At 36.5% G+C, this 18,700-nt stretch overlaps 2 protein-coding genes across 2 annotated transcripts in view; one reads left to right on the forward strand and one right to left on the reverse strand.

Annotated features, from left to right (window-relative positions):
* LOC114872021 (caspase-1-like) overlaps nucleotides 1-18,700 on the reverse strand; it is a 181,832-nt gene that overhangs the window by 61,735 nt on the left and 101,397 nt on the right. The gene's annotated exons all lie outside the window — the stretch shown is intronic.
* Nucleotides 6,274-18,700, forward strand: part of LOC114872020 (alkaline phosphatase-like) — a 159,569-nt gene continuing 147,142 nt past the window's right edge. The window contains exon 1 of the mRNA XM_046288808.1: nucleotides 6,274-7,719. Coding sequence (XP_046144764.1) covers nucleotides 7,629-7,719 — 91 coding nt within the window. The 5' untranslated portion in view covers nucleotides 6,274-7,628. The remainder of the gene's footprint in view (nucleotides 7,720-18,700) is intronic.

The raw sequence follows: 18,700 nt of genomic DNA on the forward strand, positions 1-18,700 counted from the left end.
AAATTAAGCTGAACAGAAACTGATTCAAGCGCCACTTCAGTTATTGCATCTAACTAACGTTATTGCATACTATACTACGTCACCATTCGCACTTCGCGTTCCTGAAGAAAATATAACAGCGATTAAATAGATGTATTATTTTCTGCATAATTAATAAATGTACCATGGAAATAATGATACAGTTATTAATTAGTCATCAAACAATAACGATTGCTCAGGTTTCACCACGGGGAGGTTACTGCAGGTGGAGACCCACCCTACCTCATCCCATCCACCCTCTATTTATGCAAATTTTTACAGGTGAGTCAGTTTCGTCATTTTCTTGACCGTTGACAGACATGAATTTCAATATTTTATAACTTTTTGACGATTTGGATAATATAAGGACCTCGAATTTTTTTACATTCCGTTTAGTAATGGGATTTTTCTAGGGACTGTCGGTAAAGTTTTCATCATCTATTTTTATTCAATTTCCTGGTTCATTTGTTTCACTGCTTACCGCCAGGTGACATTAGCAGTATTATTTCTAAAGCGCGCAAAACAAACAAAATAAAAATTTTTTTATTTTCGTAAATTATTCTCTTTAGCCGCCTTATTATTTCAATATTAATATTCATCTTTGTTTAATCAATTCATTTTATTAATGTCATCCTTCAATATTTCTATCAAAGTCACACTCTAATCCTCTACCGTAATTTTGATCCAACTTTAATCCATTAAACAAACGTATAGAAAGACTGCAGGATATTTGGACACCATTTAAAGTTCGACTTTTCGAATGAAATCTATTTGGACGTGCTCTTGATAGCAGTCAGAAAATTACGAACCGTCTTCCGTGATGCGAACAGCCACGACCAGTTGGTCTTTCTACCTATACCGTTGCCAGAGTAACGTTTCATTCATCATTCCGGGCAGCATGCAGTTTGCGGATTCTGCATTCGTTTCCGGCTGGCGAGCAGTGCCACTTCATTCTTACGAGTTACACCGGAAATGCCGAGAGACAGATCAAACCAGATGCCGAAGCATTCGAAATGTTCCGGCTTCCTCTAGTATTCTCTATTTGTGTTTGCCCGTATTTCGTGGCCCCGATTTTCCTCGTTAGTCGAGATTCCACGCTCTCCTCTTTTCTTGTCAGCTCGTCAACGGCCGCGAAAAAGAAAATATTCAGGAATCTCTCGGTTTCTCTGGGATTTGCCGAGCAACGGGGCAACCGTGTACTTTGATAACGCCACTTTCCGACCGGAAACACCGGCGCTTCGCGAAATTGCGAACGTCAGTTTAACCCTTTCCAGCCTGAATATTCCTTTTTCAACCCCGGAACAGTAGATTTAAATTTAATTTTCTATACCATATTATCCTTTCATTTTTCGTATAAGACACAAATACGATGTTACGTTACAGAGATTTAAATGTTCCACGGAAATTTGTCGAGGATCATTATCCTAAATACTTCTCCATTATGGTAAAATGCATTCGTCGCACAGTTAATTAATCACGAGGCATCACTGCCTACCTCCATGGAGTCCAGTCTCTAACGTTTTTGCGGAGCTGGAACGCAAATCTGTTTCTGACTTGCATTTGTCATTCCGACCCGTATACGTATTTGCACCACTGACATTGGAAACTTTCCTCGACGGACTTTTTGATTAATTTTCCGACTTACAATTAGACTCGACGTGTTTGTTACGGGCTCCAGGGAATTCTTCCACGCTTTGTTGAACTCTATTTTGAGAGTCATTTAATGGTGATTAACTGAAATTACCCTTAGTACTCGTTGACCTTTTAACCGTACTCGCACTTTTATACTAAAACAGTAATTTATCAAAATAGGGAAAATAAAATCAACGATTCTTGAAGAAAATTTTTCTAAATATGACGTGTAGTTAAAATAATTTTCGAACAAGACACAATCAAACGTTCGAAACTGGTCGATTCGTGTTACGGTCGATGCACGTGTTATAAATTCTGACAGCTAGTCGACAGGAAGAACACGGAACGTCGAGGTAAGGGTTACAAGCAAAGCCCGCCAGTATCGACGTCGATAAATTGTTAAAGGCCTGTTTGAATATTCGACAGTAGAACGCATGTTTTGTTCTCGATGTGTAGCGATGCCTGTCGAAAGCACATCGTGACAGCTGATTCTGGCTGGCACGTTTAAAACCTTGGCCACTGATCCGCAAGTTAATTTCCAAGTCTGACTCCCTTGTGTATTTCATATATCAATACCACCGCTTGATCTCTAGATAGCTAGTTGTTAAAGTCGAAAGTCGAGTTTCATCTTTACACTGGAGAATTGCTACTTTCAATAACAGAAAACTTGATTCGTTTCAATGAATCCTGACCAACTTCGATTACATTTAATTTTACTTGATCCCATTAAATTTTTATATTCAATATTATTTTATTACAGTTCTGTATCGAGGGATTCGTTTAATTAATACGTAGCAAAGTATATTAAAATATCAATTATTAACGATATTAATTAATTTTTAAATTGAAATATTACATTTTATATCATTAACAGAACACGTTAAATATCATAGTGCAAGTTATTTAGATTACCTACTATCGTTTCATTTTCCAATTTAAATTTTCTACTTACGAAATTAATATAAATTTCATTTCTCGTTATTTGATTATACAGAATTCGAAATTCCAATCATCGATGACTCTTCGTGATAGTCAATGAGTTGATTTAATACCTAAAATTGCGCGTATAAAGAAAAAGTTAATTATGGTTTGTAATCAGATTCGGAGCCAATCTATCGGACGCTAGTCGATCTCAAACTTTGAAACAAAAAGTTTCCACCAGTGAAAGGAGATAAAAAGAGGAGAATCCTGATTCGTTTCTGAGCATAGATCGAACCTCTCGAACGCGTGTAATGACGTTCGAGTATGCTCGAGATTTATAACAGAGACTGCAAATCTGCATGTTAATTTTCATGATCCCTTCATCGAGATATCGATAGAATTGAATAGACTATTGCAAAGTTCTGAAGAAGGTAGCTGCCCATGAATAGATGAATCTAAAATATTCCTCTGAAATTGACACAGATCTATTCCCAAAGTTCTACAAAAAAAGGGCAAAAATATTTCATCGTCATTTTACCAGAGCGTAATGATAATATGCTGAATTTTGTTCGAACTATGTAGAATGATTTAAGGTGTTGCAAAATGCTTCGCTAATTTCGAGGAACGCGAAATGGTAAAATGAAGAATTTTAATTCTATTCCGGCCATGAAACATGCATGAAACTAACTTGCTTTCGTAAGCTAATTTTGGTTCTTAATCTTCTGTGGTATTAATATACGTGGCACGCGCACATATGAAGTCCAAAGAATGGTGGCGTTCATTTAGCACGAACACGAAATGGTACTCAGACATTCCTTCCGTTATATTTTGTCGAAATATGAAAGCTCGAATTTATTTATTTAATAATTCCTGTATATTTAAAATGCAACGAGGATACATTTTCATTGATACAAATTGGAAATTCTTGTTCTTATGGTTTATCACTTATAAGAAAATAAAAAATTCTTGAGAAAAAAATGAATCGACTTTAAAATATTTTAGCCGAAATATTCTAACACTACGTCGACAAAGATAGAACAGGAATTTAGAGGGATATTTTTATCATATGAGAATAGTGAAAAGGGTGTGAATCATTATAAGATACATTTGGAAAGAAACAAATGTTCAGTTAAGGAGGTGAGGGTAGGATTCTCGGGGTGGATTTACCCCCTTAGACACGAGTTTTTGTCGAGAAACAAACGAGGCAATAAATCCTACGAATGCAAGCTATAATTTGATGGCTGATAATACCATAATGCCGGTTAAGTGGCTGAAACGAATAAAATATTACCAGCAAATGTTTCTCGTTTCGAATAGAAATTTATGATCATTAAACAGCGCTTATTGTTACGAATTCATATACGTAATAAATAGATACATGTTCGTTAATGTACAATTAAATTCTCTGCTAGATAACATTTAATTGGACGCAACTGAATCCATTATTTCACCCTGCGGATTTAATTTTATATTAAAATAATTTACAACGATCTTTTAGAAAACATTTTGCGATCTCTTGGGGGTCATGACCGAAAGATTAGGAATCCAGGTTTTAGATCAACTAGCAACGCGTCAAACTGCAGGAAGTGCATAGTGACGAATTTAACACGGCCAAATTGCATCCGGTGTGCGAGTGCGACTGTTTCTTTTTCTATTTATAAATAACTCGGCACGAATATTCAGCTGCACCAAATACGAAAACGTTAACTCAATCGAGTTCATTCATAAACGCTCCTCTAATTGAAATATAAAATGTTGTTTTGAAATGTTTATAAATATTGAAGTAAACTCTTGGTTATTTGCTGGAGATATCAGAAAGATAACATATAAACGAAATTATTTATAGAATTATTATTTCTCTTCAATTGATAATCGTATAAAAAGAAACTTTTTTTGTTTTCAAAATACAATTTCAAAGAAAATTTAATTCCTCTCATATCTCACATTCACGTTTCGTTTGTAACATATTTTACTAAACAGACTTGAAAAATTGGCCGTGAATTCATGAATTTTATGAAATCAATGAAAATTGAACAAAGAAAGAAAGGGAAACGAGCCGTGCAACGGTGATATGTTTACTCGTGTACGATTGTAATGGACGACGTGGCATATCCGTTGATATTTTATTGCATTAATTCGGTTCAGCATCCATGCATCATATCGCCGGCTATCAGACTGCACGCCCTGTATCAGACTGCAGTTTTGTCACATAAATTTTATGCCGAATTTACGATCTATTCTTCACGTCCAAGAGAACAGAGAATTGTCTAATAACGAACCGAACACATTACTGTTGACACTTTATTCAATCTTTATCCATCTATTGCATTTTTGTGTGCAATTATTGCAATTGATATTTGAGAAATATTGCCATCTTTATTTATTCAAGTTTCATATCATTATAAAATTACCCTTAAAATTCGTCAAAATGAAAGATCTCAAATTTTTTATTTAAAATTAAAATTTTCCAAATTTTATTTTAATTTTTAATTTAACCGCTCCTGAATGACACTTGAATATAAAACTGAAAGCCGATATAATAAAGCGAATCAGTCAAAAAGGCGTTAAATTAAATCAAAAAATATTCGGGACAGAGGAAACGCGACAGTTTTTGATTTGCATTCTGAATCAGATGTCCGGCTCATTGCACCTGGCAATAACAGCTGATGGAACGTGACGATTACGCGTACACCTTGTTCGTATAAATCAAGCTTGTAATAGGAGAAGAACGATATCAGTACGAACATCGTTTCAGATTTGTTTTGATTCACAATGCCCGTTTCAAGTTCAATATGAGAATGATAAAAAGTTACTACCGTTGATCCGATCAACTGAATACCTGTTGACAGAACTATTTGTTTTTATCCCTATTCTAATGGAACCGGCTTGCTTCTGTCATGATGCTTTTATTTCGTTTTTATTTACGAAATGTTGAAATATTTTGGAAAACATTTTCCGCGGATTTAAAAAAATCGTTACTTTTTCGAGCGATATCCATTTATATTTTAAATACCGTGCGTTTATCACTTCTGACGTGTGCGTTTTTATTTTACACTAATGCAAAAAATATAAATCCCTGCTAGCAACAGAGCTTAAAAAAAAAAAAAAAAAAAATACATATTAGATTCGTAGGTGGTCCACGAATTGTTAAAATCGTTTACTTGATGTGATGGTATAGTCACGCAAAAGTGGAAATTCACACTTTTCATTATATCGTTTTACATAAGAGAACAATTTAAATAAAAATTAATGTTTCATGCTCTTTCAATTTTTACAATTAATTTTTTTGCACTTTCAATCTAAAATCCGAAACAACTAAAAATTTAGGCGGTGCTATAGTTATGCAGACCAAAATTTTTCTAACGCAAATACCACTTTACTCCCTCATGAATCAATCTCTAACGCGTTTTGGACGGTAGCCGAAGGGAAGGATGATCTACAGCGAGATGCAATAAGTAATAAGTATAAAAAAATAAGAATGCAGCGCGTGTTTGTCATGCGATAGATAGAAGGGGTGGTGCGAGGGTGGTTGGCTATCAGTGTGCCACTCATCAGTGTGCTACGGCGCAACCGGACAGGCGTTTTCGCGACGGAGAGGGTGGGTGGATAGAGGCGCCTAACGGCAGCTGTGAGTCGCATGATCCGTTCATTCGGGTTCGCACGGCTACCCTCGTCTCTGCTCGGCTCTCCGCGTTTCCAAGAAGCAACCCCCGACTTTACCGAAACTCTGCTGCCAATGCGCTTGCATTCGTTCGCGCGAGTACTCGTCGCTTCTTCGCGCGTGTCAATCTCGCTTTGCACTTATCATCAGTTTCCTGGTCATTTCACTTCACCATGCGCTGCCACGATGACGCTCTTTCATTCTGACTGATTTCTATCGTGATCACCTCTTTTGCAATTGTTCTTTTGAAAAAAAAAAAGAGGGAACAAAGAAGTGAGCAGTGTTTACAGTGTTTCCGTTGTTCTATACAGTTTTCTATACAGTTAGAATGTACGCTGTTCACGTGTCACGTGTCGATCCACGATTCTGGTTCAATAAAAATCCTCTCTCGAGAACGTCCAGTTAGTTTGATCGATCACGATGCATTGTGAATGATTCAGATAAACATACAATCGAGTGTACGACAGTTTGACAACGGTTCGTTCGATGCTGTGAATTTTCCCGCGATTTTCCTCGGGTCACTGTCGCGAACACGAATCCGGTGAAAGCGCGTGAATCGCAAAGGTACATTCATACTCGTCGAAGCGAGCACGAGAGTGTCAGATGTTTGATTAAAAGCGACTTTTCGTTGATGGTTAGATTTTAGGTAAATAAGGGCTCTGATTACCACTAGCTGCGGGCTGAGAGCAGCCTTTTGATCCTTTGGCTGGAAAACACGTTGCCTTCGACGATACACGAGAGAAAAATCTCGCTGCAAGCACGGCGAATGCTTGTTTTACACGGATTACGTCGAAATTCATTTCCACACTAGTGATAAATGAACCACCGATGGAATTTCATTTCGTGATTGGTGGTACGAAGATCGAGAACTGGTTACCAGTGAATAGCAGTGTGATTGACAGTCTGTAAGATTGATTCATTTCCGCGATTGTCATCGATCAAAAGTGTGATTCAACGACAGTGAACATTTTAATCAGACAAGTCAGATTTATCAAAGAGACGTTATTAAAATATTGCTCGTTTCAGTGTTCAAGATGTTCAATTCACCAGGTCCGACGAATTTTCTCCTTCGAATCAACGATCATAGAGCATCGGTGTTGAATAATAGCGCGGAAGCTGTTTCTTGAGCTGATTTGCAAATTAAAAGAAGATCATTTTGCATTCTGTCGTGAAATCGGTTAATGTCGTCACAGTGGAGGGCTGGAAAGTAGCTCCGATTGCTCGTTCGAGTGGCGTTCACGTGGAAATATACGGCTAGAAGTCGGAGGAACTTTGTGTAATCAACGAGCCGCTTCTTCTTCGGCTGACGTTCACTTGGCACCGGGATATCCGTTGAAAGAGGGAATGAAGGGCCATCCAGACAGCACGTAGGGACTGGCCCTTCTCGTCTTCGGAGATGTGGCGCTATCTACAGTACACTATCCTCGGGCTTACCATCGTTCTGCTGACGATTCACGAGATAGTTCTCGTCCGAGCCGGTGAACAAGGTAATGATAATTCATGCATCTTATCTTTAGTCGCAGCAACCACTCCTCCTTCAACAAACACGTTCGTCCTTCCGTCATATTTCCCTGACAAACTTCTTCCATTGAACTTTGCTCGAGGAAATATTACAATTAATTTCCTTCTGCAACTTCGAGGATGTCACTTCGTACTTGCAAAACAGCCGAGCACTTCTGATCACGTGCAATCATTTTCACTTTCTGAATAAAGATTTTGAATACTGATATTTTTCGATCTTCTTATTTTCTTGGAAGAAATAAAAATTAAAATGTATGCTTTGATGTGTATATACGTTAGAAATGAGTTTTATAATTTCTATAACGAGAATTTCGAAATTACTGGTATGTTAATAATTTTAATTGCGAGTTTTCCCCATGATCCACGTTTGAAATTATGTAAAAATGAAAATTCGAGGCAGCCAAGTTTCATTAAAGGGTATATTTCATCTGCTTTTCAAGCTAGATTATCACGGTCGTAATAACAACTTCCAACGTACTATTTAGTTATTCTTGGTTTTAAATTATGTATTTGAACTCGCTTTTCGTGCTCGCTTAAAGTGAAAATTCGAGCAATTTCTGTTGCATCAGAAAGATAAATTTCGAAATGGAAATATCTTACGTTTTCGGCCACGAATTTCACGTGTCTTTCCGAGTTCAATGAAACATAGCCCCGTATTATTTTCGTTCGAGTCTAAAGTTCGTTTGTGTACGGATGTTTCAGGCAAACTGAAAATATAGTGTACGCGTACAGCCGTAAAAGAGGTGACAGTGAAACAGCAAAGTAGGGTGAGCTTCGACATGGAAAGCAATTGGAAACGGACAGTGGAAGTTTAGACGAGTGAAAACAGTCGAACCATAAATACCTATTTTACTTCGTTGGTCAATAATTGAACGCGTGCGAGACTCGGGTGTTCATTTTTTGGTAAAATGAGCCATACCGGTGCACTCGGGTAAATTTTCAATCGGAACTTGTCAAACTTTCTTCCATTTTTGTATTCGTGTACAAACAATGTTTATTTAAAACTGACAAAATTCCGTGATACTAAATTTATTATAAAAGAAAGACGATAAACTGTACCCCATATACATGCAAATTTTCAACGTTCAATTTTCTATGACATTTCACAGTCCATTGATTGATTGACTTTTAATCTATAGGTATATCAGAAAGCAAGCAATTATTTCAGATACATCGATAACTATATTAAATGCAGTTAATATCAAAAAGCTTTCCATTCGGAATCATAATTTCACAGATTTATAAACGTTTTCCTATTATATCACCATTTTATCGCTCAAGTGCTTTTGATTTATTCCTGTCGCGTATTAATCTCCTGACACGCAATATTTAATGCTGCCACGTTAGAACTTTATATAAAGTATTAAACGCTTTTGAAAAATTAATTAACACACGAGTACGTAACGTACATATTTTCAACCTAATTACGCGGAGTAAAGTATACAGCATTGTTTAATTTTTCCACCCTATTTCCCACGGAATAATGGTTTCCAATATTTAAGAATCACAGTATATTTATGGCAAAATATGTGTAAAACATCGACAGTAGAGTAATATTATTCTGTCAGGAATGCTATTTATCAGAAATCTCTTTTTCACACTGTAAATACGATGCACGGATCCTTCTTTCTTCTCACGATGGACGAGTATTGTTCCGTTGATTCATTTCTTCTTCTATATTCTTACATGAAACAGTTTTTATTATTGCGACGTTTGCCCGATGTCGCTTTTATTTTCCGACAAGATTAAATTCTTGGTTAAAGGTTCTTGCATTGGTTAGTCGATCGACTTTTATTCTTTTACCATATTTTCCATTGCCTTTGTTCTCGTGTCTTTTTTAAACGGTAATTAAAAACTTTACCAACAGATGAAACCATAATACTTATTTCCTTTGACAGAAATAACGTTTCTGATATAACTGCTCTCTATTGTTAATCCAAGACATTAAGTAAAACGAATTGGTTCTTTTATTTAAAATTTTTAATTTAAATACCTCATCGCGATTTTTCTTTTCCCCTTTGATTAGCCATGAGAGTCACAATATTGTACTAATTAACCCTTTACGGACCATCGATGCATATTTGTTATAATTTATAATTCTGTACTTATTGCGTTATATTCTCAGTACAAAACACAGCTACAGTGTCGACAGTAAAGATTTATAATATATGCTTTGAAGGATGCCATGATTACTTCTCTTACTTTAAACTATTAATACTATGCGCAAGCTTAGGAATGTTCCGTTCTCAAAGGGTTAAACAAGATAATAAATGTAAAGCTTAACTCGTCCCCTATAGACTACCTCCTTTAACTAAATTAGAAGAAAATGTGTTAAATTCTAAAATAAAGCAATAATGATTTGAATAATTACAATGATAGCGTATTTTACAACATCTGTCCATTTTCAAAGTGGTGGTCAACGTGTTAAACAGTTATATTATAATCTCACTGAATTCTGTAATTCTATAACAGCAGTAGTTTCAAATCACATTCACATTTGAATTTGTAACTTTCCAATTGGTCCTAGTAGTTTTTATCAGACATAATGCACGAACTAGAGCGCACGGCCATACATACAGACATATGGTCGTTTTAGTAACGCCATGCAAATGGTAATGGCTTTACAGTTTCATAACAAAGTTATACGTACTTCTATTTGGCCGCATGAGTGATTATCATTGTGTGTGCATCGAAGCTGAAATCAATGTTTCGTTGAGATACCAAAGTTCCTAAAGATACATAATTCATTTTTCCTTCTCTATTCGATAATCATTGTATTTGTAGAAATTTTTCTATAATATTTTAAATTTTTCAATTGATTTTATCTTCGTTTTAGAAACTTCAATTTCGTTAGAATACATTATATATTCTCTGTCAGATTCATTTTGCGTGCACAGATTTGGACTGAATTCTTTCAAGGCCCTTTCGGTTCAGATTTTTTCTTCGAACGTTCCCTAACTCAATGCGCCGTAACGAATGCGATTTGTGGCGATTCTTTCGCGTCCGTACGGTCAAGTTAAATGGGCGGAATCGTTTTAAGCCGGCGAATTTTACGGTTCGATCGATTCTGCGATACGTTCGTGATCGTTTTGTTCGCTTATCAGTGCAATCGAACGGTATTGTGGAACCGCAACTTGACACTTGGCCAGGAAAAATAATATCGATCATTCGCCCGTTTCGATTTTCCTCTCGACCGGATTACGTTTGATCTGTGACCGCTTTTTTTTGTTCTCTCCATTGTCTTTCTCGAAACGGTGCATCGCACGTGGGACAATATAGAAAATGTAGCTGGCAATCACGACGAATGCAAATCTAATATCTACATATTTGAAAAAGTACTACTCCTCCACAAAAGCAATCATTATTTTGTTGAAAACGAAATTCCTGAGCAGAGAATATTAAATCAAGACTTTTAAAACAAATTACACTTCTCTTTATACGTATAGGATGAAATTTAACTGACAGATATCATAAAATATGAAATATGAAGAGAAAAAGTCATTTATGAATGACAAACGATTCATCATTCGCTTTGATGGATAACCAGCAATTTTATAGAAATAATATTAATGAAATGTTTCTGTTATCATTCTCAATAAACTGTAAATCTTGATTTTTTACGCTTTAAATCAATGGTACGGTATTATGAAATATGAATTATCTGTTGCTCGATATAGGAAAAGAGAAAAAAAGGAAGAGGTATTATTCTACTATGGCTACCTGCCAATTAATTACGCTCCATTACACGAGTCAAGCGGCAGATTAATAAACTTCAGCTTGTCACGCTTGTAACACCGTGTGCCAGCTTAGTTTACATTGGAGTTTATCCACTGGCGAGCATGAATGCTCGCAATTTGTTCGCGCTTGTGGCAGATAGCCGGATAATAGAAACTTCATCGTAGAACCGACACCGTGGCCATTGTTCCCGTCTAAAAATCGCCTCAACCATTTACCTGGTCGCTTTGGTTTTCGATCAAACGGGACACGTGACGATTCGATGAATTCGAATCGATTACGGTGCACGCGAGGGGCAACCTGATTTTCGACCAAGTTTCACTCGCGCATGATCTTATCGTCGAAAATTAAGCCCGACCCAAGTACAAGCAGCACGGTCTGCATTACGTCAAATGAAAAAAGTTTTATTCCACCAGACTTGGAGCCGAAACTTTGGCCAGGAACACATTTGATTATCTGTCAGGGTATCCTTTTTTCCCTTCCACGGGTACGCAGATGTTTCGCATCAGAGTTTCGGAAGTTTTTCCTTCGAGAAACGAGCTCCGCGTCTCGCAAGGATACGATTACAAATATCGTCGTCAAATACTCGGGGTTGCTTCGCTTTCGTTGGAAAAATATCAATTCCTTGTACTACGATTTTTCTAGGAAAGTCTGACACTCGAATTTGTAAATACCGCATTTTTTTGCATCAAAGTAGAACAATTGAAGAATTATCGCAGATACGACAAGGAATTATTCGTTCGAATAGAGCTTATTCAAAAATTTATTTATTGCTTTTATACATAATTCTAAATTTTCAATTTGTTACGAAATATAATTGAATGAGGACAACACGTACATTCCCGAGTTTCTACGATACAGAATTGGATAGGATAATGCATAAGTTACAAAGTTTCTCAATATTCGTCTCTTCGAATTTCCAGCAGATAACGTGAATCCAATTGCTAAAATAAATCAAGAGGTTTCTGGATACAGAGGCTGGAAATTAGACATCGAACTCTTAACCACATTGGAGAATGTATTTCCGAGCACTTTCTCGAAATCGAAATAGAACATCGAGGCAATTGAATTAGTTGATGGTAAGATGGAATTGGAACTTTACGATAAATGTTTGCAATGTAGAAATAGAAAATCAAACCTTCCTATTGAAATTAATATACACTTTTAGCTACTGTTAACAATAATGAAATAAAATCGTACAATTTAGTATGTTTAATTTAATTTTTATAATATTGGATCAAATTACTTGTTTATTACGAAAAACTTCACACAGGAAATGTGCGGGGAAAAGCAGATAGCTGTTGCTTATTTCGTTACACCCAGCTTAAAAAAATTACCCCCTATAAAATGCGTCGATACTAAATATTTTGTCAGGGTATTAGAAACCGGATCACGTTCTTCCGAAGTCTTGCACACTCAGCGAAATGAAAGTACGGCTTTTATTGCTATACATTATCTGTCAAGTGTCTGTCTCTTTTTCTATAATCTACTATCATCCCCTTCAGAAATGTTCCTTTCGACATAGAAAAAAAGAAATAATAAGAATAGATCATTTTTAAAGAAATTAGTATCAACGAAGTTTCAATCAATTCATATTTCATTTAAATTTATAAATTCTATTAAAATATCAGATTTTACCTTCAATCAACCATCGACAGAGCTCATTAGCATGAAACGTACACTTTACATGAATAATTTCGAAATTCATTTAAATACTCTTCCTCTCTGTCTTCAATCACTCGTTAAACATATTCAGTAGAACAAGTACGCTTAGCATATTAAATCACCTCATAAAAGCTTGGAATATTTACGAGATAACGTAAAAATGCAAAGAACGAGGGCTTATGAAACAAAACCATCGAGTACACTAAGTGCTCTACAAGCCAGCGCTTGAACGAAAAAAGAGTTAACGAACAAATCTAATTTGGAAATTCTAGTATGTAATAAAATAAGTATTTTATTCAGTCTATATTTTAAGCTCGAATTAAAGTTTTTTTCACCCTAACTTTTACAGATATTCCGTGAAATATCAAACAAAGCCACTGGCTTGTGTCACAAAAACTACCCCTTTCCTGTTTTCACTTTTCCCTATATTCAAACGATGGTTCCCACGAATGGAACCATGGATAACGAGGATTTATCTGCCCGTTCCCATAGCTGCGCTGTTAATTAAATTTCCACCAATAATACCAGTTTAAAGCTCATGGAAATTTTTCGGTAAAATATCTTTGTGGCCGAATTTCCTCGAACCACGAACGAAGGATTTGTATGCGATTAATGGAGAAAGATGACTGGCCAAGCGAAACAGAAAGATGCCTTCTCATGACGTTACCATTTCTCGAGCCTAGTAATTGTACACAATCAAGCACGCTCGCGTTATCAGGCCATGCGTCACAGATAAGGGGTGGATCCTGGGTTCGCTCCATCTTGCTAGATCCTTCGGTGATTACGCTGCCATACGGTCGTACGAAATCTAGATTGTGCGTCGTTTGCTGTAATCTGCTCGTAATCTACAGCAATTTTCAGTAGACCGTCCGTTCATTCTACTTAACACACGTCCCTTGCCTTAAGAATCGTTAATTACGCTACCAGATGAAAATCGTACTATAATTATGAGCTCCGAGTACGAAGCGTTTAATAGCTGACCAGAGTGGTGAAATTAGAAGCTCACTACAATCTATCGCGTACGTGATTGCGATCTGATCGTTCCACCTGGTATAATGAATACGTGTTACGTACGCGCACTTTTTAACCCCTTAACTGGGTCATTTTTCAAACGGATAACAATCGTTTCCTTCACGCGTGCCTGATAAACAGCGAACGAGGAAAATGTTTATTTCATTGGTATGCAGCTTTATTCGAAGAAAGTCTTGTTTCAAAATTTTTATTTTTAATGCAATAGATCATTTATCATTTGTCATTTCTCCGATGGTATTTAGCTTCGATACGAACGCGATCTTCGATGTGTAACATGCGTATGATGATTTAGTCATTCCTGCAATTTCATCCGAATGATCGTTTTACCTTTGACGTTCGAGAACGCTGCAGATTCATTCCGCTACCCTCGACATTACCGATGGTCATTCCCTTTGATTTTCATTTAATCTTCATTAACAGTAACGAGACTATTACGTAGTTGACGAGATGCAACGCGTCTAGTCATTTTACCTGATTTTTTTCCCTGTCAAACCTTACGTCGGGACCTTCAGCCTGTTCTTTTCATTCGTTCGAGGACGTGGGCGGTCGTAACCGAGGCAAAAAGATCGTTACGGATAATGGGTTAAGGCTTAGCTTTTATCCCCTTTACCTTCTACTCTCTGATATAACCTGATTCGACCGTCTAAGTCACTAACAGTCACGGGATTCCCTTTCAAATACGAGACGTTTGCTCGAGATAATTACATAGGTAATTATGCCCTAGGATACTTGAACCAATTCAAATCTTGACGTTCAATTTTGTACGAAAGAAGCGGAGAACCATCCGCGATGACTAGTGGTAGAATCCAAATAGTGTCTGAACGGATAATTTCGTGAATTTAAAAAAAGAAAATTAAAATCATCTTATTTCATGAATATGTATTGAATTTCTCTTCCTATCTCTAACAATGACCCAATCTCTCGACCCGTGTCTATTCGAACGGACAGAGATATCCCCATTTTTTGTATTATCCGATGTTATGAAAAGCTTATACAGCTAGATGAATAAATTACTCGACAAGAATCGGCTCGATACATGCTTGAAACCGTACGATTATTTCGAACGGAATGTAATACCGAGGATATTAATTCTTGCTCACTGGTCCGGATGCAAACTATGTAGCTGTATTATCTTGATGCGCGATTTCCCGCTGTACCTGATGATCCTATAAAATCAATTTCTATCAGAGATAAACAACGAAGATTATTAATATTTTGCTTACTGTATTAATATTGAGAATATTTGCATACTGTAAAAGTATATATTTCAGGAAGCAGTATATTAATTACGGGTTTATTACACGGTATGAAATTTTATGAATTGTTATTCGTGAGTAAAGAGCGAAGTAATAAATCGAATTTGTTTGTTTTCGTAACCCGTAATTATAGACGATTAACGAGTTTTGGTGCGTTCGGTGGAATTCAAAGTTGAAGGTTTTATCCCGTAGATCAAACCGAGTTCGAGATTTCCATCTTTTATGCATTTCCAGCTCGCCGGAAGTTCCAATATGACAGTTCCATTGAGAATCTCACGAGTTCTCTCACGATACATCGCTTCCGTCCTTTCCTTTCAAACTTCCACCGTTTTATTCTTCCTGGTAATGTGATCCGCGCTTCTCTTTCTTTAATCTTTCGCTGAAACTCGGTTACGTGTTATGAAGTTGACCATCAATTCTAATGCTTCTTTCCGCGAACTTGTTCAAGTGGAACACCGTTACTGATTTTCATCCTTCGTGCGCGTTTCTTGGAAGACAAAGAGATCCAAGGAACAAAAAGAAATTTTCTTCAAACGTTCACCGAGTGAAAAATTATCCTTTATTCTCTTTTTATTTATTTGTTACGATATGAAACACAGCACGGAAATGAAAAATAAGGAAAACGAGAGATACGATGAAATATGATATAACATGGCGTATTTCAATAAGAATTATTAACCCATTAATTCTCAGAGGTAATGAAAAGAGATGACAGCTCGTAATGAAAGTTCAGCAAAATATTGTCTATATAATTTTGAGTTAATAATAATTAACAATAACTTTTAATTTTGATCAAAGTGATGGTTTCCTTCAAAGGATTACAATAGGTTTTTAATTATATTAATAATTAAAATGAATTATAGATTTATCATTCATAATAATGTTAATACTTTAATGGCCGCGGATTCGATGGAATCAATGGCTTTCGTAATTTTATATTCTTTCTTGAAAAGAATTTACTGAGAGAATTGGTTTCCATAATGTACTTTCGAAAATTACATTTCATCTATTTCATAATTTACGATAACCGAGCTTTCAGGGAAATAACGTTTTTATTTTTTATCGAATGCAAAGGGGGATGAAAAGTGGTTTGCGAAAGGTGCATCGTTGAAAAATCAAACAATATTTTTTTACCTTCGACATTTCACATTCGAAAGGAATTCGAAATGAGCATAACCAGCAGAGTTGTTAGCATTTTAAAACGGACCGTCGGTTTCGAGTCGTACTTTTGGATATCTTTTTTCTAGCGAAACAGCTTTGGCCTACGCCTATCTTTGCATAAATAAATTCCTCGAATTTTTTCCTCTCTACCTTATAATTCTGAACGAGCAGCCGATCAATATGTTCATTAATCTTTGATCTTCTTCCACTTTTCCATCCCAGTATGCTAAGTACTTGTATTCCGTACTTGCTCTCAGGTATCGTCGAAGGAACGAGGAATGCGAATAAAATGAGGAACTTGAAGACTTATCGGATACCAGTAATTTATTTTTTAATCGATTTTCCCTCGACGATTCCTTAAGAATTTTTCCATAATCATCCCAGAAGCATCTCACGTTCAGAGATACTCTTATATTTCATATTAACTGATCGTTTTTCTCTTTTAAAGCCCAGATTACTCTTTCTATTAACTGCTAATTTTTCATTTTTTTTTTATTTTTATATTTTAATTAACAAACGACAAAAAGGCTCAACGATCGATTTATAAATGAGACGAAGCAAAACTCGTCGTGAATTGCGAAGCGTTAGGAACCACAGATCGGTACCTAATTACCTTCGGTCTTTCGTAGAAGACCAACAAGCTTCTTCGAGTTCCCTTTACGCGAGGTAATTACTCACCGATCTAATCCTAGTCTGTAAATATTTACGCTATCGCGAAAGCGAATCGCTCTACGAGCGATGATTCTAATTTCGTTGCTTCGAACGACCTACCTTCTAAATCTCTAAATCAGTCAGCATCAACCGGTCATGCATATAATCTGATACAAGAAACGAATTCGAAACAAACATTATCTGGACTTTAGATTTATACGTGAATATAATTAAAAATGTTTGAAACCCAATACGGAGTATGTAATTGGAACTGAATTTCATGTATCAAGTAACATAAATTTCATGTTTCCACTTGATATGCCGTATATTTTGAGGGCGTGAAAGTTAATTTAGATCCAGCTAGATCTGCGAGACTTGATATCAGCAATCCAAATGTTGCCTGAATTTCGGGGATCCCCGGTCTTACGAATTCGCGTCCCATGAATCCGGAATCACTTTACATTCTACATTAGGAAGTTTCAAACATTTTGTCAGATTCTACGTGCCAAGATTCAAGAGTTTCGGGTCATCTGGAACGGATCTCACGGATTTTCCATGCTTCGGTCCGGGAAAAAAAGAAATCACTCGCGCGTGATCGTGCATTTGCACGTTAAACGTTTCGAGCATCGTTCGGTCTGATAAAAGAACGATTGTAGGAGTATGTGTACACTCGCGATACACTGCACAGATTGTTGGGAGCCGGTGCGAACGAGCCTCAAGACAGTAAATCGCATTCGTGCACGGTTCGACCTCCAATCGAATGGTATATCAACCATGGAGACGATGTAAATCGTTCGCGTGATTTACGATCCATTTGCGCGTACCATTCGTCATCGTAGTTAACATTTATTTGACGCCTGGATATCTGAATTTCTGCCCCCTGTCTCAAACGGAAACAGATATAGGTATCCGATAGATCAAAGTGTTCTATCGTTTCGCGCGTGTGCTTTACTTTTTTCCCCGTTGTTATTCCGCCAATATATCAGGTAATCGCGTACCGAGCTCTGATCCAAGTGTGACAAACTTTAATTTATTATTTCGCGATATTGCATGTACACTGTTTTAAGATTTCAGTTGGTTTATTGGCACCCTGCCTGCGATACGATTCACCATCCCCTTTTCATTTTTAATATCGCGAATTCGACGTTTTAACCGAGCGTACAGATGAAATTTCTTGCTTGAAATTTTTCAAGAAGAAACTTTCGTTTACTTGAAAAATTGAAGAATTTATGCCGCGAAGAAAATACAACGAATTAGCACTGGTTCTCTTTCTATCACTTGAAGAGGGTAAATTGTTCCCTTCAAGTTGAGGAATGGTTCAGTTAACCGGTTAATATTCCTCTCCTCGTCTGAAACAATTGCGCCGCTATTGTAAAGACGTTTTAATTCAGAAAACAGAGGAAATCTTTCGGTACTTGCGTCCGATTTCAGGAAAAATAATAAAGTT

The sequence above is a fragment of the Osmia bicornis genome, chromosome 2, assembly GCF_907164935.1.
Source record: "Osmia bicornis bicornis chromosome 2, iOsmBic2.1, whole genome shotgun sequence".
NCBI lineage: Eukaryota > Metazoa > Arthropoda > Insecta > Hymenoptera > Megachilidae > Osmia > Osmia bicornis.